We start from the raw sequence: 22,500 nt of genomic DNA, 5'->3' as shown, positions 1-22,500 counted from the left end.
TACCTCTGTGAAAGGAAGAGGACGACCAAGGTGTTCAGGCTTGATCGAAGATTCAAAGCAGATGCAGGCAGTGTCAAAGCTGCATGATAACCCAGCTCCAGTGACTGACATCATCAAGTCTGGCGTGACTCTGCCAAGTTACAAGTGAACTGCAGGTTTCAGGCAAATTAAAATATTTTCGACACTGGAGCTACACACAGAAAGCTGCTGAACAGATGAGAGTACGTCAAAAGGACAAGTCAGGTCAACAAACAATGGTTGTTTCCCATTAACAAGAACTGTCGGTGTATCAAAGCCTGATGCATGTTACTGCTCTGAGCCACAGAGCTCCATTAAAACACCTGAGTGACTCACATTGTTCTTTCATCACCAAGAGAACACACACTAGTTTATTTTGACTTGATCCCACACTCACCGTCATGCTGCCCCAAATACTCAGAGCACCGACTGTGGATTAATCCACCACTGTAAACAGTCGTAGTGTTTGAGTGTTTAAAAGCATTGAACAACAGGTGTGTCCCAGTCAGGTTCATCACTGTTTAGTGTCCCCTGGAAACACGGAAGTTGTGCTGAGTATTTGCAGCTCACGTGTTGTAAAATTGATGAGGATGTTTTCTGAACGCAATTCTGTTTTGCCTAGTTGCATGTGTTTCCTTAAGTTGCAGTGTGTTGAATTCTCAGGGCGACTGTAGTAATGTATGTGTGTATTTATATACATAAGTGTGCGCGTGTGTGTATATATATACTGTATATATTGAAATGGTGATTGGTCTTATAAAAACCAAATTGCATTGTAAAATTTGAAAAGAAAGTGGGAAGTTAAAATCAGATGACCATATGAGTCAAACTTTAACCGTCCATTTCTCATTTGCCTTTGTCACATGATCTGCATATTCTACTCTGTTTGGTTAAGAAATGTTTAGTCAGTGTTTCCACAGACAATACTGTCTGCATTTCACTGGACTGTTTCACAGTTTGTCCCAGTTTTCTTACATGTTCAGCAAATATGACGAGAGCCTTCTGGTGAGCAGCTAACTCTGTTATGAATCCAGAGTTGAGGGCAAACTCCCAGATGTCTCCCTCGTTGCCTGTGTAGAAGAAAATAGGACCAGAGCCTTTCTCCCAGTACTGATCTAAAAGGAGAGGAAAAACACAGCACATGAGTCACTGGCTCTTACATGTGTTACATTTATAACAAAACTGTTTTTACCTGTGATGAGGTAACGCTGACTGAATGTCCCGTTTCCCATGCTGTTAAAGTTGAAGTGATCGATAGTCTGACTGAAATACTTCTCTGTGAACTGGGGTTCTGTCTTGAATCCATGATGTTTTCTGAACTAAGAAAATGAATGATATGTACAGAGTAGATTATTTTGAATCACTTAATTTCTGACTTTATACACTTTATACAGCAGCTGATGAAACAGGAATTTCATTAGATGTTCTTGTTTTAATTTGTGGCTCCATGAAAAACTGTCTGGAAGTCCAGAGAGTGTTGCAAGAGTATTGTCAAACCAAACTCCATTCAAGAAACTACAAATTTAACAATAATTTAGTTAATTCAAAGCCACACATATAATGATAGAATGTGAATTAAAACCTGTGGTTAATGCAAAATTTTCGTCCTTACACCTGACACCAATTAACACTATTTTACTGACAAAACATCAACTTTTAAGTGTGTTCACCATCACACCCACTCCAATAATAATACCGTTTTATTTGAATTAAGTTTAAGTCTTTCTGATTTGTTGGTCACTTGACGAATTGGTTCCATTTTTACAGTGTTTAAACACAATCAATCAGATGTATGTGACGTTACTGACCAAACTCCACACGTTTGAACGTAGTTTTCTCAAAAGCAGGAACTGAGATTTGAGAAAGACAAAAAGCAGCAAACATTGACTCGTTACCTGATTAATGGTTTGTGGCAGAGCGTGCAGCACCTGAGCAGAGACTAGCGTCACTGTTACCGCTAGAAAATCTCTTATTCTCCTCATGTTTCACAGACAAACGCTTCTAACACCACGGTACAGTCAGTGAACTACTTCATGTGTAGCCTATGCGCTTGCGCGAGTCGCAGGTATCACATGACTTATGTTATGATCTGTGCTGCGTTTAAGTGCGGCTCGTAGTATTTTCTTAGTAGGATGTGAAGCTCACACAATAAAATAGAGAAGAGAAAATGGTTTAAAAAAAAACAGAGCCAACGCTTAAATAGATTTATGAGAGAAAATATTTGTATCTAAGCAGGGCAGCAAATACTAAAGGTGAAAATACAAACATACTAGAATACCATTTATTGAGAATGCCACACACACATACACACTATACTATACTATACTATACTATACTATACTATACTATACAGAGACGCCGCAATGGGGCAGGCAACCCAGGCAATTGCCTAGGGCCCCGAGCTGAAGGGGGCCCCGAGGGACGGCTGACGTCAATGACAAAATAATGGAACTGCTTTAGACGCTGCAACTAGCCAGTGACGCTGTCACTGGCTAGTTGCTAGTAGGGGGCCCATATCGCTCCATATCAGCGACACAACCCCCGTAGACACTGCAATGACACGTCGGGAATCTCCCTAATAGGGCCCCCTTACTAGCCGGCATCGACGTGCGGTCCCGGTCAAACACACACATGAAAAAATGAAGCGAACATATCTCTCTGCGCACACGAAAAGAAAAAAAAACAAGAAGAGGATGAAAAGACAAACGTGACAGTGGTAAGCAGGAATGTGTAAGCTATGTGTGTTACATTATAAAAAGTAGTGCTGCCAGCCAGCCTGCCACTTTATCCCAAACTCCCAGTCATCCACCAAGAATCAAATAAGCACCAATCTACAGTTTCCTGTTTTCAAAGAAAAGCATGCAACAGGTGCTAAAGAGTGGCAAGCTTCATGCAAGTTGAACTTGGAGCAAACAATGCATGACATTGAGGCAGATGATTTAGAATTGGAGATCAATTCTGCTGTCTACACTTTTCCAGACCACGCCTCCACCTGCCCAAATGACATGTTAAACTACATTTACAGTGATAACCTTCTGGATCTGTACAGTAATCTAAGCATTGCGTCTCCTCTTGACTCCGTTGCCTCTGGTGAGAGGAGCTTTTCTGCTTTGAAGTTGATCAAAAACCTATTTGAGGTCAACCATGTGCCAGGAGAGGCTCACAGGACTGGCACTCATTTCAACAGAAAGAGATGTTCGGAGGTCCTTATACATATAAGACATAGTGGCTGCATTTGAAGAAGCAGTTTTAAGGGAAAAAACCACTACTATTGGACTGTGGATATAAGACCAAGGTGTCACAACAAGTTTTAAGTTCTTCCTTTCCACTTCAATTCCTTGTTTGTTTGTTTTTTTGCTTGGTTGCGTTTTTATCATTCTGAAAATTTTGCACATTTCAGTTATGTTTGTTTTTCTGTTATTTATATATTGTATGTAAAGTTTGCATTCAGATAGTTATGTTATTTATTATTTATTTTATATGTTAATTGTTTAATAAAAGATTTCCTTACTGATCCGTAGTCCTGGACTTCATTCATCATGATTCTGGGGGGCCCCGTGGTCCTTCTTGCCTAGGGCCCCCAGGGGGTCTAGAAACGCCCCTGATACTATACTGTGCCTTCTTCAAGTTACCTTTTATATCAGTGGTTACCAACCTTTTCCAGCTCATGGCCCACTTGAAAATATCCAAAACAAATCTGATACCATAACAATATGGAGGCCAAAAAATGCCATCTCAGAGCACTTGATTTTTAAATATTTCATATCTAATATTTCTTATTTTAAAGATGATGATGGAATATTCAGGCATGAACTGAAAGCAATCAGTTTTTCTATTTTGTTTGACAGGGGAGAGATCACTTGTCGATTCACCATCGGTCTCTTTTCTTATCTTATCTTATCACTCTTTTCTTTTAATTCTTCCTGTTGCTAACCAGCTAACCATAGCAACCAAGTGATCCGGCCGTCAACAATATAAATGTTCCTATCACTGGCTTATCACCTTGATAGACCTGAATACCAGAAAAAAATTAAAGGAATTTTTAAATATTTTCAATGTTTTCAAAGATGATTTGATTACAACTTATAAAAACATTATTTATACCTCTATTTTATTTATTTATTCATTTTTATATTTACACCTTTTCAGCAAAATTGTACCGTTCTGCAAATGATTTGTCGGCCCTCTTGCAATACTTTCAAGGCCCACCAGGGGGCCTCGGCCCACAGGTTGGGGACCACTGTTTTAGATCATTTTAAATTGTGGTTTAGATGCTAATTTTGAGAGGAATAAGATGTGATCGCAGCAGCAGATGGAATTTGGACCCTAACTGGACTATAACCAGCACTTTCATCTTCTTTGTGGAAGTGGTCGGTGGTGTGTTTAATCTTTCTTCCAAACCACATTTGCTGATTTCACCATGCCTTAAGATAGTTGTGCCAAGCAGGAGCATATGCATGAGGCAAAGCATTGTGCATGTGCATCGGAGTCAGACAAAGCATGAGGTGCACGTCTAGCTCAGGGCTGGTTTCACAGAGATATATCAGACTGGTCTGTAGTGCTGGTCCAGTCTTCATTTTAACTGTCTGACTAACATCAGACTGTTTCACAAAAATAAAGACATCACTAGACACCTTACCTCCAGACTAACTCAGGCCTGAGACAAATGTTACCATGGTAACAATCAATGCGCTGGCCAGTAGCAGCCAACAACAAAAAACTGGAAAACATTGTTATGGAGAGAGCAATGAGAAAGGAAAAAGTTTTAAGAGACCGCAGCCAGATTTTTCTTTTTATTGTTTCACTCTTCAAGTAAAACGTCTTGTAACTGTTGACTCTTCCTAAAGACAAACATTTTCTGTTTTACATTTGTAACACATTTTATGTGGTTTCTCAGTCTGCAATTTTATAAAGTCTTAATTTACCCAGAATCCATTGTACCACAGTCCAGTTTAAGATAGTCAGGAACTGAACGGCTTTGTGCAACAGATGAATTTAGAGTCAGTCTGTCTGAAGTCTGTCTAGTATTTGCAGCTCATGTGTTGTCAAACTGATGACAATAATTTTTGTTTGTGTTTTATCTATCTTCATGTGTTTTCTTAAGTTGCAGTGCGTTGAGCTCTCAGGGCTAATCATCAACTAATCATAAACAGTTGATTTCATTCTTTTTTATTTCAAGGAACTTTGCTTCATACAAAATGTTAAATGTAGAAACAACTGTAGAATTCAAAGGCTGGCGAATAAACTGAAAAACAGGCAAACAAACATTTCACTGAATCCCAAGACCCAAATAAAGGAATGTTCCAGCTCTGCTGCATGGGGTGGAACTATCAACAATGGTCAATACTGTTCTTAATAGAAATTTGTCTTTTCAACAAACCCCACAGTTTATATCAAATATTAAAAATCAACAACAAAATAACACAGAGTATCTAAAAGTACTAAGTTTTCTACATGCACATACATTGTCAGAACATGCAAACATTTGTATTTTCTCAAGAAAAAGCTGCATCTGGCAGCGGCCAGCAGGATGCAGAAATAAAGAGATCGGATTGCTTCTAATGTTTGGCGGCCGATTGTTCCAGACGTGTACACAGGTACGTTTCATTTGACGCTACACAGAGGCCACGAAGTTGAAGAAGGTACAGGTACTTTGAGAATTTTTCTGCCATAGTGTCACAAAACCTTTAAAATAATGACTGTGATCTATCTGCAGAAGAACTTGTTCCCGTCTGACAAAAATAATCACTTGGATAGTATTTTAGGCTGATTAATGAAAACATTTTTGTTATGACCTAACAAGAAACACCTCCTCCCATTTTGAGCCATGGGTTCTCCATTTGACATTGTCAAAGTGGGTAAATGTTATGCATGCAAATATATGTGTAAAGTTGCTGTAATCCTAAATATTCTGTTTCTTGTTTACACTTTGTGCCTTTATGTATTTTAGTCTTTTTTGTCTGCATGGTTTTTCAAAGCATTTTCTATAAAACATTTGGTCACACTCATGCTGAAGCCTGAATCTGAAGAGACCAGCATGTAAAGCTACAGAATGGATGGACAAATGGGTTTGTCTTGTTGCATAGCCCTACTCTGTGTCAGGCCCATGTAGTGTGTGTCACTGGGGTTCAACAAGGTCCCTGTCTCCCGCCGTCAAAAACCCTCTACCCAGTTAACAGCTGCACACCTTCATGCTGCAGATCGGATCACCATGATGTACAAACTCAGCAGTACATCAACATTTCACTAAAGACAATCTAATATCGATGTCAACATGTGTATCCAGCAGATTGCATATAACAGATGAGCCTCCGTGTATCAGTTTCAGTCCCCCAGAGCTCTGTGGCCGATGATGGTGTGAAGATGTTACTTCTATAAACCTGACAGCTGGAGAATCTCTTCCTTCAAAGTGGAAGCAGAGATCAGAGATCAGGTGTTGGCCTGTAGGACAACCTCTAGTCTAGCAGTGTCAGATCCACCTCTGACCACTGACGGACAGCAGTCTAATGGTTGTGTGCAGTTCAGGAGCTGTTGTGTGTAACTACATTCTCTCCAGTCTCAGTGTTTATACAGCTGATCATTCACCACAAGATTACCTCAGTGTGCCTCATCTCCTGCGTCTGCAGGATTTCCTACATTTCCCAGAATGCATTTTGACAAGACCCAGCAAGAAGGCATTAACTTCTTGCTTTCATTCAAAAAATGTATTGTCAGCATATAATCTGTGCCCCAACTCCTTACAACATACTAACAGTGCAGGGCAGAGGTCCTCAGAGTGGGGTCCAGGGGTTCCTGGGGGTCTCCATCAAAAAGGGAAATCTAGTAACACAATGACAAAATGTTCTGTTCTGGTCACTTTCTGTAATAAAACATCTAAAAGCAAGTCTTATCAGACGGTGGTCTGATGTTTCGGGTCCTTGATGTGAAACAGTTTGAGAACCACAGGTTTATGTAACATAGAGACAGACCGACTGATGTAAGTACAGAAAGACAGATATTTTACAGTGTAATGTGTCTTGATCAGTCGTCACCAAAACGCTTCTATCTGCTGAATGTTTAAACTCAAAAACCTCCAGCATTCAGATATTGTTTTGCAGATAATAGGACTCTTTCTTTCTTTTTTTATTTTACTGTAGGAAATTATAAGACCTGCATCAACAAATGTCAATCAAACAGCAAATTTGGAAGGATACTGCCAATTATATTTAACAAGTAAAAATTCAATATTGATTTTTCAAGCTTATTCATGCCTCATACCTTAAATGTATTCTTTTTTTGTGATGCAGATGGTTGAACTCTTCTATGCAATAAGTAGAATGTACTTGTAAACAGTTCAGTGATATCATGTGCAGAGTCCTGGTACAATAACCTTTGATATTCTGTGTGATCGCTGCAGTCAGGCAGATTTAGATGATGGCATCTTCAGTACACAGATCCTTTAGTATGTGGAGTGGAACCGGGACACAGTCTTCACTGAGACTGGAGCATGATGTTTCATATGAATGAATCAGCTGTAACATGTCCTGCTGTGAAACTGCACACACACACACACACACACACACACACGGGCCTGACCTGACTGCATCACCTTTTGCTACTCTGGGTCTTAAATCAGAAAGAAAGTGCTCCCTGTTCCACCCCCCACCCCCCACCCCCCTCCCCCGGTCCTGTTAGACCTCAGCTGACCAACACACACTCAACAGTCCAAACCAGACAGGAGCCTGTGAGGCTCAAACTATGACATCTTTTCCAAAAAAATATGCACAATGTGTTACTGGCATTAATGTAACTGGATAGATATATTTATGCAGTTTTCATAGCATTTCCACAATGTTATTCTTGCCCCCACCTACATGTGGTTTAAGGTTTATCAAAAACAAGAAAAGTAAACAACTTTCATAAGGTCATTTTTCAGTTCCTGCCTTCTAAGCGTACTGTAGGTACTGTTTCTCTCCGTGCAGATAAGGCGTTCTGTACAACATGTTTTCCTGCAGAGCTACATACAGAATAAACCAAACATCTACTCAAGTGGGATGCATTAGAAAACAGTTGACATTGCATCTTTTTCTACAGTATATCTAAAAGGATAGGCACTTTGTCTTAAAACATTGCAAAGAAGTTTGTAAGAAACATTTGACCTGGAACGATGACAAACCAAAAGCAATTCACATAAAACACACCAGAGTTTTTTTTTATGTCATACAAAAAATGACACAAAGAAAAGAGAGAAAACATCTACAAGTTAATTTTTATAGAAAACAAATCGGTCAGGTACGTCTCACCACCGTGGGTTGCTTCTCTCTTCAAGTTTGCAAGAAACATTTAACAGGTAAACAATCATGGCCGCCTGCTGGACAGCACGTCATCTGCTCGACTCGCACAAAGGGAATGTCATAAAGGATTAGGCATAATCATAGAATGGTAGAGTCCTAAACTAAAGAACATCACAGCTATTTGTACAGTGTCACAATATCTTTGAGGTTTTCCAACATGCTAAACTATCGTTTCACTGAACTATTGACCTGGTTTTTGTCCTGTTTCCATGACATGCAGCGCCGTCACTGTCTGCTGAAACGGCCATACTGACTCTCAGACGCACTTCAACTCTCAGCTACAGTTAGATTCTGATTCTCTTTACTTACAGCTTGAACATGAAATGGTTCTTTGTCATTGGTTGTGCTGTTGGATGTAATGATAATAATAATGATGATGTGGAAGAAGGTGAAATGCCTGTTAACAAGCTGATAAAGACACACAACTCATGTCGAGCGTGGTGTTGTCTTAATTTACAACATTGTGAAAAGCCGGCTTCTGCATGTGCCTCTTTGATTATTGTGTATGTGGAGCACAGAGAGAAGCTCTCTCCTGAAAGAAAGATTCTCACTATCATGTAGCACATTTGCAAAATTAATTTCCCCTGGTAAACTGAGCAGATCATGACAGGATGAAAAACAAAAACATTAAAGCTGCACGAGTCAATATCTTATTCTTCAATATGTTTGTGCAAAGTGAAATGCTAGAGAACTTCCACCAGTCTGCAAACGCAATTAGCCTAATGACTCTTTTTTATCCTCTCAGCTAGGGCTGCACAGTTAATTGAAATATAATCGAAATCACAAGCCCAGTGCAATATCCAAATCTCAGGAGCTGTAATTTTTTCAGATGAAGTTAAAATGTGTCACGTTGTTGTGCGTTGTTAGCACCATAAATGTTGTGGTGACGCCCCGGCCTACAAATCATATTCTCCAGATGTAAAGGATGTTGGTTTGGTACCAACAACAATCCCATCATCATCATTTTCATATTTTTTTCAGTGAAAATGAAAATGCAAGGACGATCATTCTAACTGAAATTGCAAATTGCAATATCTGCCAAAATAATCGCAATGATTTTTTTTTGCATATCATGCAGCTCTACTTTCAGCTTTTTGTATTGACTTTACTGTTTTGATTACTGCTCTTATCAGCCTAATTTCCAGAAGCAGTGACACTAAGATAAACCCTCTGTACATACACCTGCTCAGCATCAAACAGCAACTAGCAGCAGCTTTTAATCAGGAGTTGATGGAGACCAAAGCCAAGCTAACAGCTGAGTCACCACTGGACACAACTCCAGATGAATGCTAATGTTATGAATGACAAACAGCAGATCTGGTGGCTGATCTACATCATCCAAAGTCAAGAAATTAATCATTTGAATGTCTAGTCTGTGTTTATAATGCGATGCTGTTTGAGGGTCGATATGGTGCCGTCAACAAAACACTGAAGTCAAAGCAAATCAAGGGTCGCGACTGTGTGAGATCAGATTTTGGCAAAAAGTCTACTCTTCTGTTTGATGATGCAATGTGCCCTTTGACAAAGATGACCATTTCTTGTTCACGTTCTCCCTGTTTAGATGTTCTCCCTAACCTTAGCTCTCTAAGTTAGGATTAAAATACAGCATTAAACATACACAGTGACAATGTAAACTGAAGCCTTCAAAGAAGATGATAAAACTCATCACAGTTCCTCAAAAATGCATTAAAAAGGTTGGTTTAAAGCCATGCTAGCACCATTCGTCCTCCTCTGCCTCCTGGTAATACCTGGGTGCCCTGACGCCAGAGCCTGGGCTGGTGTTGCCCCCGAAGCTGAAGTGGTACCCATTGGGCAACCCAAGGTTCTGCTGTGGAGCCGGAAGCAGGGCTCCTATCATGCAAGGCAGTGCGGTCCAAGATGAGCGTCCGGCACGGGGGCTAGGCGACACTGACGCCACATCCTGGAAGACATCCAGCTGGTCCCGGAGGCTGCCATAGGGGCTGCCCGGGGCGTCGCCGTGGCCCCGGCCCAAGAAGGGCTCAGAGCTGATACGAGTGACGGGGCAGGGGAAGTGGCAGGAGCTGCTGTGCCGGAGGGTGTTGTGCTCCGACAGGCCGCGGCTCAGCCGCCCGGGACTCAGAAAGGCCTGGCTGGACACATAGTGTACAGGGGAGGAATTGGCAGTCTTGTAAGCCACCACTGGCCGTGGGGTGAGGGGGGTCTGGGGGAGCTGCCGACGTCCACGGCTCGGCGTGCTAGAACTGGAACTCAGTGCCACTGGGCTGCCTTTAACCCAACCACTGCCCTAGATGAAAATTGGACAAGCAATTTGAAACGAGAGAACGATGAGCAAAATATGTAAGAGAGGAAAGGTCAAGGGAAGAAAACAGGGACAGGGCCGCCACAGGGAGGAAAGGAAAGGAAAGACACCAAAATGTGATGTGTGATGACACAAAAGACGACAGAGAACAAATGAGGAACAAAGACAGAAAACACAGAATAAAAGAACAAGCACTCATTGAAAGACAGACACAATGGATGGAGAATGATGAAGAAAGAAAGTGGGAAAAGAAGTGAAAGGCCATGAGAGGCTGCACCAAAGGCAAACAGAGCATGCAGAAGAATCACAGTAACACTTCACTTCCCCTGTTTATTCTCACTGTTTCCTAAACTGCCTCTCTGACACTAGACAGACGGTCTATAGGTTGTTTAATATGCAGATATATAACTGCTCAGTGTGGCGAAGCTCTCTACAGTTTAGTTTTCAGCTGAAATGAATTTCCTCCTTTTCCTTCACGTCTTCATGAATCTGTGTATTTTACGAACTTAGAAATAAACAACAAATGGAACCAGTTATAGGAACCCACAGTTGTATTATTAATTTCTAATTGCTGTGCAGTGTGAAGTTTTTCCATGCTGAAGATGTAAAACAATAGTTTGCTGAGACCTATTTTGTGCTGTGGATGGATATATATTAAATCCTATAGTGAGTATTTGGGGCAGTGTGCGTTCACACTGATGCAGGAAGATGTCACACAACAGTGTAGCTCACTGATGTGTGTGTGAGAAATACTGATGACATTTACATTTACTGTTATTCATTATTCAATTCTATTCTGTACAGAAGAATCAGTAAATTGCAGGTTTAGGTTGGTTGTTATTTTTATGCAAAATGAAGTGAAGTTTGTTACATGAGCCATTTAGACAAAACAGTGATTCAGTATTTCAGACTTGTGTCAGCAGCTGGTGGTTATTAGTTTGTGAGGAGGTGGATGGGTCTGATCTTCAGGTTCATCAGATCTTTTTAATTAGCCATCAACACTGCCATGAAACTACAGGCCTTCGCCTCAACTGATGTTTGAATGTCTAAATGAATATTTGTCTCATTATCATTATGAGCAGCAGTGACGGACTTGTGAGGTTCCGTGTGTTTGGTCTAAATGGAGTTTGACTTTCTGGGGGACGACAGGAATGGAAAGACATTGAACTCTTTAGAGCTCCCTCTTCACCTGGTCTAAGCCCTCATCTGGCCCTACTCCACACCTCTGTGCCCTCCCACCTGCTTGTTGCTGGTTTCCTGCCCCTCGCTGGGTGAGGCGGCACAGCTCGCGGTGGCAGATTTGGTGTGGCAGTGTTCCCGGCTGCAGAAGCGGTCGCAGGAGTAGTAGCGCTGCTTGTCCGCTGAGGAGTGGTGGTGTTTCCTCTCTCGGGAACGTCCGCGGTCGTGGGCTCGCTCTCTGGGGGCAGCTGGGTCAGACACTCGCTCTCCTGGTGCGTCCGAGGGGGAGGGAAATATTGCAGGGTGAAAGTGGCATGTTTCTGTATTCAAGATAATGTTAGAGTTCTGCCTTTTTCACTCTTTGGATGTCTTCCCTTTGGTTCACTGGGGCTGAACCTTGACTGCCAGTCCACTTGTCAAAACCTTGGTTTTTGTAAGTAAGAAAAGGGAATCTATAGCACAGGTGTTAACATAATAACATTAACAATGCCTGTGTTCTGTTAAAGTCACAGTGTGACTGTAGGTAAGTTTCCATTTACCTGCTCAATGCACAATTTGAAATTAGACTATTCGACAAAGCAATAACATTTTTTTCACATTCGAGTCGTGGCTCCGGCCGTATCAGAAGCAGATGGTGGAAAATTATGTCGTGAGGAGAAATCCCATCTTCATTCACATAACATCAGTGTGTGGATACATTCGCTATTGTGCTGTAGAACATATCGCTTCTATAACTGCGACTGAGTGAGCATGAGCAAAACCAGGACTCTGAAACTGAAGCAGCTACATGGAATTCAGCCGTAATTCATACTTTTTCCTATTGTCATGTAAAACAGCTGCTGTGACAAAGTGAAGAAACATGTATTAACATTTATGATTTTATAACATTAATGTGGACAACTTCATGTTTTAATGTCTCTATGTGAAATGCAACCATGTGCTCTGTGAGAAGGAAAGCCCTGAATAAACATGTGCATAATTTAGTCATCATTTTTCCATAACGCTAATGCTGTGTTTGAAGACTGGCTGCGTCACAGCCGAGCCACCAGACTGTCCTGTTTCCAAGGCTCTTTCAAATGTGGCTGAAAAATGCGTCCTTCTTTTCCTGGGCTTTTCCAACAGGTAAATCCTCTGTGTCCAACCTATCCACTGATGAAAATAATATGGCAGCAAACAGCACTGACAGAGAGACTGAGGAATACACTGTTAAATGTAAGTATTGGGTTTCAGCTATGTTCGACAGCTAACGGTACAACTGTTAAAAAACAAAGGGCCTTAAAACCTCAAGTTCTTGTAAAAAAAAAAAAGTTATGTGTTGTCAGGTTGCTAGGTGACGGGAGTAGCACTTTGCGACGCAACGGCAAAAGAGGGCACAGCTGGTGACAGAAAGCAAAAATCCACAGACTCCATAGACCAGACGTCAGGGTCTATGACGGCTACATAGGGCCACACCTTCATAGATGGCGTCCGTGGAAGGATGCGGCCCCTGAATTGAGACACAGCTTTTGAGCGCAAAGCAATGCTAGCACCTCTGTAAGGCTGCATTTAGACACAGTCATATCAGTAACATCAGCACGCTAATATTTGCTAATTAGCACAAAACAGAAAGCACAGTTGAGGCTGATGTGAATGTTGTTAGTGTTGCATTATTATAATTCATGCTGAAGAGGAACATGAATGACTAAAGCTGGTGTTCAGATATTTGTCAGGAAACCATAGATCTCAAGATATTTTACTAAAAGCATTAAAAAGTGAACCTCCCTCCTCCTCGGCTTCTGCAGCACCTTTAATGGCAACACATCAAACATTTCCGTCTGGACTAAAGTGGTGGAACAACTGTCTAACTGTCATTTAGCCATCATTAGCATAACTATAAAGTGCATGTAGTGAGCCTCACTGCTTTGTGTTAGAGTTTTAGCATTTCATGTTTATTTATAGTCGAGTTCAGATGTTCATCTGCCCTAAATACAACAGAATTCTTTGTAAATACTAAATACCTAAAATCTAAATAACCGGTCAAACCTAAACTTTTTGTAAATATTCATTGTATTGTATATATTATATTATTTTCTATTATTCATCTTTCTAAGTACTTCTTGCTGGCATTTTGCAGTTTTTTCTTTCTTGTACTGTCACTTTGCTGCTGTGCACTGCAAATTTCCCCAGTGTGGGACTAATAAAGGAATATCTTATCTTGACAGAATACCAGCTATCAGGATCTGATCGTACTATTCAGACATCACACAGTCTCGACACTGTGGCACCTCCGTGAGCTCCTGTTGTTTTGCCCTGTACACCAGCTGCCTATTCAAAATTTGACTTCACTTACAAAGCAGACTGTCCACTGACATTAATTCTGTTTCATTTGTTTCCTTTTTTTGTAAGGTCTTAAGCAGACTGGATTGGACATGATGAGACAACAAATGGGACTTTTGTGTTCTCTAAACTGTGTATGTGTGTAGGTGCAAACTGACCAGCAGAGCCTGGAGTTGGTCCACCTAGAGGTGTATCCAAAGACCTCTGCCTCTTCTCTCTGTCTTTATCTCTGTCTTTACGGTGGTGGCAGTGGTGGTGGTGGTGGTGATGGTGGTGGGGTCGCTCCCGGCTGGGTTTCTCCAGGGTGGAGTCCCTCAGGTTGACCTCCTGGGGTCGCTGTGGAGCCACAGTGGAGGCTGAGCGCTTCATGGTGCTGGCATCAGGGACAGACTGAGGGAAGATGGAGAGGGCCACTCAGAACCATGTCTGACACAAGTATTTGTGGGTTTCACATAGCTCCATTTTCATCCAATGACTTCACCTAATCTGTACAAGTGCCTGTGAAATTCTCTATGTATTTACTCACTTCTTATTTACACTGAGACACTTCAGTGAGCAGGTTCTAACTGTTTTCATTGCAGATGGTATGTTTACACCAAACGGCAACCTACAGGGTTGAAAAATGAAACAGCAGTACAGTGCCAGTGTCTGACTCCGCCCCTAACTCCCAGCTAATCTAAACATGGTCAAAGAAGAGGGGCGTGTGTGGAGCTGAGACTTTGGTCCATGCTGGTTTGTTTCAAGCATACAATCACACACCTGTCAATCAAAGAGGCCACACCCTCAATTCTCCATTACTTTAAGCCTCAATAAAATGTAACCAGGTGAGTTATATAAACAGGTGTCATGAAGGAGGAAATTAGCTCTAGAGACCAAAACAGTTTTTGTACCAGGCTGTAAACATGTTTATTTCTGCTGTAAAGTTGGACAGTTTAACATGGGAGTCTATGGGGACTGACTCACTATTGGAGCCAGACTCTAGTGGCCATTAGAGGAACTGTAGTTTTTGGTTCAGAGCTGGTTTGTTGGCTTCATTTTTTTCAGCCTTGGAGGTTTATGCTTGGTTGTATGGTAATATTAACTCATGTGAGTCCATGTGATCACATTACATTGACTGTGTATTTGGACTTGATCTTACAGAACTGGTTCTGTGGATTTAGTTCACCCTGCTGGACCAGATAAATACGCCCAGTGTCAACCCACAAACAAGTGTGTCCTGTCAGTTGTGTGACATCATGTACGTACAGCGAGATGGATCCCTGGAGAGTGGCGTGAGTGGCCCCGCTGTTTTGCAGGAGAGAGAACGGCAGAAAAAGAGATAAGGAAGATTAAGCAAGATGGTGATAAAAGTGATCAAATCTTTGACTGAAAGCCATGTGGAGTACAGCTCTAATGTCATTAAAGCCTTTTTATTTGTAGACAAATGACACAATTCTGTTGAAAATTGATGGTCTGTAGATATTTAGGACAGAGGTGGTATGATAGTTTTTTGATACCACCACTCGTGGGTGTCAAAGTCCTCCACAAAGTGGCTTTAAGTCTAATCAGCATTTCATCATTTCTAAACACTTTCTCCAGAACGGCTCCCGAGTAAAACACCAGTACTTGCAAACACTCAACTCAACACCTCATGTACTGTTGTGTGATGTTTGTTCAGCTGTAACAGAAAAATGACACACCGCAGGATGCAACAGGAACATTTCTCTGAGTTACTGCCCAGGACTCACTCCTGCTTCTTTCCGCACATCCTGGATGCTGTGACTCAGATCTCTAAGAGCACATCAGTATCCATTCCTTCAGTTCTTGCCTCCCAGGCTTGTTATTTGGAGAGGGGCCGACAACAGCTTGCCTATATACCTGGCATTCCTATGAAGAGTTCTTGAGATACGGCATTCACAAGGCCAAAAACATGTTTTGTGAGGTCACCATGACCTTGACTTTTGACCTTTTTGCACCAAAATCTAATCAGTTCATCCTTGAGTCCAAGTGAACGTTTGTACCAAGTTCTGTCAAGGAGTTACTGAGATATCATGTCCACGAGAGTGGGACGGACATTTGGACGGACGGACGGACAACAAAACAAAAAACAAAAACAATATCAAGCTCTGACTGTCTCCAGCTCTGTCTCTGGCTCTGACTGTCTCTGGCTCTGGCTCTGACTGTCTCTGGCTCTGTCTCTGGTTCTGACTGTCTCTGGCTCTGTCTCTGGTTCTGACTGTCTCTGGCTCTGTCTCCGGCTCTGATTGTCTCTGGCTCTGTCTCCGGCTCTGATTGTCTCTGGCTCTGACTGTCTCTGGCTCTGTCTCCGGCTCTGATTGTCTCTGGCTCTGACTGTCTCTGGCTCTGACTGTCTCTGGCTCTGTCTCCAGCTCTGACTGTCTCAGGCTCTGTCTCCGGCTCTGACTCTCTCCAGCTCTGACTCTCTCCAGCTCTTACTGTCAACAGCAGGCAGTTTCCAAAAGGCCAGCATTAATTGAATTGGCTAAAGGAGCTCTTGCCCTCTCTTCAAAAACATGAGAAACATAAGACAACAAGTCAACAAGGCCCCCTCCCTCCTTGGTTCCTTACCTTCCTCTCATTCTGACTCCACATTCTCTCACTTCTACAGTAACCCAGTTACCAGCTTCCTCTGCCATGAATCTCGGGCCCAAATCCATTTGGAGCAACGACCATCTTTTCAGTTGGCAGCAGGAGAAAAATAATCCTGGACAAATAGCTGGCGGCTCGCCAGGATCTAATCAGATTACTGTAGACTTCTCCTCTGCAGTGAAAGTAGGATCAACAACAGCTCTTCCAAATGGGCTGTGAAAGGAATGCACTTTAAATGCCTCAGTCGATCAATATCAACATCACTCAGGAAATGAGGGTTTCTCAGCATTAACCAGATTAAGAGTCCGAGCTCCTCCATGCTTTTTCAGTAGAAATGTTCCATGTGATGGTTCACTACACTGCTGTTTGGGTTGTTTTCAGTAATGTAGACACAGCATCTTCTCAACAACTCTTCCTTCTCTGAGAATACTGAGCTGTGTTTCACAGGGTTAGGGTTAGTCTCTACAAGCTTTGCAAATGTGGGCAGTTTATCTCAGTCCTCCTGATAGATCCTCTCCTGTTCTTTCAGACTGGGTTTGAAGTGTCCGTGAGCATCGTCTTCAGGTCTCTCCACGGGTGCTCTGCGGGTCAACAGTCAGAGACATGTCCTGAAGCCACTGTTGTCTTGGCTGTGTGCTTCAGGTCACTGCTGTGCAGATATGTGAACTGTGAACCCAGTGTCAGGTCACGTTCACTCTGGAGCAGGTTTTCTTCAAGGGCCTCTCTGTGTTTGGCCGCATTCATCCTTCCCTCAATCCTGACCAGCGTCCCTGTCCCTGCTGCTGAGAATCCCCCCTCCATAGCATGGTGCTAGCACCACTATGTCTATTTGAAGCATCTGGATTTTTCTGGATTTAACTTCTTTTCTCTAAGCTATTCAGACACAGTTTGTTGCTTAACCCTAACCCTTTCATGGATGTATTATAAGACCAGGATGCTAGATCTAAAATGGCACCAATTCAGTCATCGCTGAAAAAGTTTCTGTCCACAATGTGTGCCACATCAAAGGGTCTGAATACCTTTTACTATTACTTTTACTAAAAGAATTTGTTTTTTTATTTATCGGTCTTATTAGCAGAATGACACCGAACATTACACTCTGCTGTGTTTTCTCTGCTAAACTCCCAATGGACCACAAAAACATTAAAAACCTAAAACTTAAAAGATCTTTAGGTCTAGTTGTTGACTGAAAACTGAGTCAAAATCAGGTGTGAAAATGAACACAGGTGAGTGAGGTGCAGCTACCTGCAGCTCAGCACTGAGTCGAGGCATAGAAACAGCTCTGCCCTGGTTCTCCAGACCTGTGCCAGAGACTGGGATTATACTGCTGCCACTGGTCTTCATCTTCTGCATCTCCACCGACTCCTGGAAACACGCACAGACTTATTGTTATTTTTATTCTTTATTTCTCCTTAAAGTTTTGCCATTGCAACAAAGCCAACGTTAGCATTAATAGCTAGGGATGAGTACTGAAAACCTGGTATTAAACGAAAATGTTTTAAGACCGGAGTATCGATAAGCTCCAACATTATCGGTTCTGTTCTCTGTACTTGAGACATTAAGAAAAGAGACCCTGCTCTTAGTGACCATGGCTTAGAGAACTAATCATTCAAAAGTGTGGTTAAATCTTTTGTACATAATGACGGAAACATCCAGTGAAAGTCTGTCACATACAGGTGGAGAAATGTACAATGTACAGTTTTCACCCGTCTGTGACCTTCTCGTCACTTTCTGGTACCAAGTCACTGCAATGTTCAGTCTTTTCCTGAAGAAGTAGCTGCTCAGAGGACGTATTATAACCTTTTGTCAAATAAACATATAAACACAATGATGGCTGAAGTTCTTGGTAAGTAAACAGCTGCTAATGCTAACATTAGCTGTGTAGCAATAGCAAAACCCTACAAATAGCTCTTTAAGCAACATTATTCTTCAGTAGATGGGGAACTACTTGAACCCTGTGATGACACTTAGAGCTGCATGAAGTGCTGTTGGTGGACAGTCAGGCTGGACTTCATATAATGACTGACAAAGTAAACATGGCATGTTTCTACATTACATTCAGTCTAATGTACATTTCCACAGTATGAATTGCATCAATACAACAAAGTCATGTGACACTGAGCAGGAGCAGATCAGAATACCTGTACAGAGTCACATAGACACCATTTGTTGGACAGTACCTGAATGACGGCAGTGTCTGGTGTGTCTTCTGATGGGCCCCTTGACATGGTTCTTTTAGTCTTAGCCCGGGGCCCTTCCCTGGGTTTCTCCATTACCCAGGAAGATGATGACTTGATGTTGTCATCATGATCTGGCCTGTGTGTTACAGCAGTCACAGCTCATCACAAGAATAATACTACAGTGTAAGTATTACAGATAACAGACTGACAACTGGAACTTCAGTTGATAAAATCTGACCATTCCTAATGATTTAGTACTGACCTGTGTTCCATAGTCCACAGTTGTACAAGCTGTAAAGCTACTGTACAATAATTGATATACACTGTTCTGCAAGTATTAATTTCAAAATGATTTTGTGAATTAAACAGTAACTAGAATCACCTCCGTGTGGTCGTATCCCTCCGCCACTCTGACTAGTTTCAGATTACATCCCTGTTTATCCAGAGTCATATCAACTATGAACCATTTGTGTGAAATTGTCATAATTGCTGTGTGAAGTCTTGAGTTATGATTAAAAACGTCACACTGACCTTGACCTTTGACCACTGCAATCTCATCAGTTCAACCTTGAGTCCAAGTAAATGTGCCAAATTTTAAGAAGTTCTGTCAAGCTGTTACTAAGATATCGTGTCCACGAGAAAGAGATGGACGGACAGACAACCCTAAAAAAAAAAAAAATGTCTCGGACCTCGCCGGCGCAGAGGGATAAAAATCGAGGTGATGAAAATGGAAAGTGAAATGAAAAATGGAGTGAAAGATTATCAAGTGATTTGACGAATTTAAAGCTGATTTGATGAAAACAAAGCCAAGTTTCATCATATTTCCTGCCTCACATTCATCGTTCATCATTCACAAAATTTACATCATCTCCATTTTTGTTAATTTGTTAATTTAGTTCATTTTTGTTACTTCCATCCTTCATACACAGAAGTCTGAATTGAAGAAGCTTGTCAGATGAGGTGAAATGCCTTTGACTGATCACCTCTCTGTACCCATTATACACCCAGCTAATTTATTGATCTGAATAAATACTGTAGACTGCCAGTGAGCTAAATACATACATAGCAGACAAGCTTGGAATCAAACCCCCTACAGATGGTCTCCATCTGAGATCAGGATCTACTTTGCTACCTATGAGGCAGACTTATGTTTCTCTGTTCAAGCTGTCCCAGCCCTGAGGCCTCCAACATTCACATTGATTTATAGTCCACAGTAGAATTTCCCCTTCTGATTGTTATTACAGCAACACAACACTAAAGTTGCGTTGATGAGTCATGAATTATCAGACAGTGTGGATTATCCTCCTCAAGTAATCATGAGTCTTTGACTTTGTATGGTGGCCCCTGAGGACAAAGTACATACAAAAGAGAAAGCACAAATATTTAAGGGCAAGTTAACATAGGAGCCTAATTTTGAAGAAGTTCCATCAAGGCGTTACTTGTGTCAATGAGATTGAGATTGGTGTACAGCCCGACGGACAACCCAAAAACAATATGCCCTTGGCTCTGACTGTCGCCGGCATGGAGGAATAGAAACACGAGAAATACCAAAACACAAGGAGTGAAAATACAAACATGAAGCTAGACACGCTCAAATACAAAGACGCAGATACAGAAACAAGTGTAATTCAGCATTGATGGGCTCGATTTGGACAAGTAGCTACATTATACAGAGCTGATATTCCACGCTGTCAAAAAATCACATGCTGCCCTTCTTTTGACTGTCTTTGGAGATGCTGGATTAGCTTGTCTGCTGCTATCCTAGCTAGCTAGTAAGCTTATGGGTAGGCAACATTACCCTAAGATTTGAAGAGTTGTGAGTGTGTGTGTGTGTGTGTGTGTGTGTGTATGGTGTGTGTGTGTCTGTGTGTGTGTGTGTGTGTGTGTGTGTGTGAAATGAATGCGTTACCCTTCATGTTTGTACTTTCTCTCTTGTATGTGCTTTATCTTCAGGGGCCACCGTAACTTTGTGCTGGAGAGCAGCGATCATGGCGAGGAGGGTTTTGGTAAATCACTGAAAATAAAGCTGCTTGACATTTACCTTTATTCATTACACACTGCCATCGCTGAAAGCGTGTTGGACGAAGCACAAGCACATCAAGCAGTGTAGCTGTATTTCAATGTCGTAGCCCTGACATGCAACACCTGTGAAGAGGTGCACACCAGCTGCCCTCTGTGGAGCTCTGTCTAATCACAGCTCAGTAGAGAAGCATAAATCTGCCTCTAGTCCCCAATCATAGTTTTGATAATATCCAACCCTGGCCTTGATGTGGTGAACATGACCTGTAAACTGTAAACCTCCACTCATGGTGCATCAGGTCTACCTTGTCTTTATTGTCAGTTTTGACAGTAAATGTGAACTTAGATTTTAGTTTTGATTGTGTTTGTTGGATTCATGCGGTAAATGACATCGTAGTGTTTGGTCTTGATGTGATAAACCTGACCTCAGTCTTAGTCTCAGGACCAGACTTAATGTAAGCTTTTTTCAGGTGCAGATGTGATGCATTCTACCCCAAACATCTGGACTGTATTTATCAGACAGGCGCAGCAGGCTGGAGTCTCTCTCACCTCTGTGTGTGAGCATATAAGTGAGGATCACATAAATGATAGGAGGAGACATTTTGTATTCCACTGCAGTCACTGAGGTCGTTCAATTGGCCACAGTCAGTTTTGCAGGGTTAGTTCTCTGCCTCTGAAGAGTCATAGTCATAAACAGTGCAAGAGCCACAAGTGAGGTTGTAGCAGCGGAAAGCAACATGCGTTAAATATAGAACTATAACGACTTTATACACAACAGAGCTTTTCTTTCTTTTAAGATATTGAAATCAACGTTTTGCCTCAGTATTAACATCAACACCATCTCCACCTCCTCCTGCCCCCAGCTGCTCTCTATCTCTCTCTATCACCGTCTTTTCTTGTCTGAGGTTGGTGATCTCATAGAAATCCCACCATGTTCTCTTCACTCACAGTCTGGTGTTAGGAGCTGTGTGTCCTGTCTCAGTAAATCTGTCTCTCAGTATACATAGACTGGGACCCAGAAGTAAAGATCCTCTATGACAGAAGATGACACATTACAGGCAGAGTCAATGGTAAGACATGGTCTACACTTCCTGTCTCCTAAGGGGGCGTGGTCCCTTGTTCATGTCAAAACATAACAACGATACAACACTAGATACAGTATGAATTTAAACCTGATTTTGCTGCTTGTTTTACTCTGTTATCTTTTATCTGATCAACCCAGAACAAGATCGTATCAGTCTAATACTCTGTCCCCTCCAAAAACAGTTCAATAATAATAACAACAGTAATAGTATTATGAAGCAAAGAAACATGTTTTATTTCAGATTAAATTTTTAATTCATTGTTATACGTATAGATCCTTCTAAACGTCTGGAGACAGAGACACGTCTGGATTAAAGTTAATTTTCTCCTGATTTGTCTAAAAATGTCATTTTAATGTCAGAATGTTCTGAAGATCTGTGGCTTATGAAAAATTGATCTAATATTTATTTCAGTGATTATGAGGAGAAAAAAATGTGTGATCAGGTTCACTTTTCCTATTGGAGTCAACAGACTCAGACCTGCTGCCGGTCTCCTAAAGGGG

At 41.7% G+C, this 22,500-nt stretch overlaps 2 protein-coding genes across 2 annotated transcripts in view; both read right to left on the bottom strand.

Moving 5' to 3' along the window:
* The window catches only part of dpp7 (dipeptidyl-peptidase 7), a 16,005-nt gene extending 13,940 nt beyond the window's left edge, over positions 1-2,065 (bottom strand). Inside the window, exons 1-4 of the mRNA XM_023397706.2 lie at positions 1,914-2,065; positions 1,211-1,337; positions 994-1,133; positions 1-5 (exon numbers count right to left, since the gene is read on the bottom strand). The exon at positions 1-5 is cut by the window's left edge and continues 159 nt beyond it. Coding sequence (XP_023253474.1) covers positions 1-5; positions 994-1,133; positions 1,211-1,337; positions 1,914-2,000 — 359 coding nt within the window. The 5' untranslated portion in view covers positions 2,001-2,065. The remainder of the gene's footprint in view (positions 6-993; positions 1,134-1,210; positions 1,338-1,913) is intronic.
* A 5,724-nt stretch (positions 2,066-7,789) lies between these two features.
* Positions 7,790-22,500, bottom strand: part of cacna1ba (calcium channel, voltage-dependent, N type, alpha 1B subunit, a) — a gene marked incomplete at its 5' end in the record, with an annotated part of 79,257 nt that continues 64,546 nt past the window's right edge. Inside the window, 6 exons of the mRNA XM_087171636.1 lie at positions 7,790-10,617; positions 11,872-12,080; positions 14,286-14,517; positions 15,373-15,411; positions 17,962-18,081; positions 18,897-19,032. Coding sequence (XP_087027762.1) covers positions 10,063-10,617; positions 11,872-12,080; positions 14,286-14,517; positions 15,373-15,411; positions 17,962-18,081; positions 18,897-19,032 — 1,291 coding nt within the window. The remainder of the gene's footprint in view (positions 10,618-11,871; positions 12,081-14,285; positions 14,518-15,372; positions 15,412-17,961; positions 18,082-18,896; positions 19,033-22,500) is intronic.

The sequence above is a fragment of the Seriola lalandi genome, unplaced genomic scaffold, assembly GCF_002814215.2.
Source record: "Seriola lalandi dorsalis isolate HSWRI2012SDOR001 ecotype SW California unplaced genomic scaffold, Sedor1 jcf7180002054883, whole genome shotgun sequence".
Classification (NCBI taxonomy): domain Eukaryota; kingdom Metazoa; phylum Chordata; class Actinopteri; order Carangiformes; family Carangidae; genus Seriola; species Seriola lalandi.
Note: the sequence above shows the minus strand (reverse complement) of the source record. Positions and strands in the feature narration are given on the sequence as shown.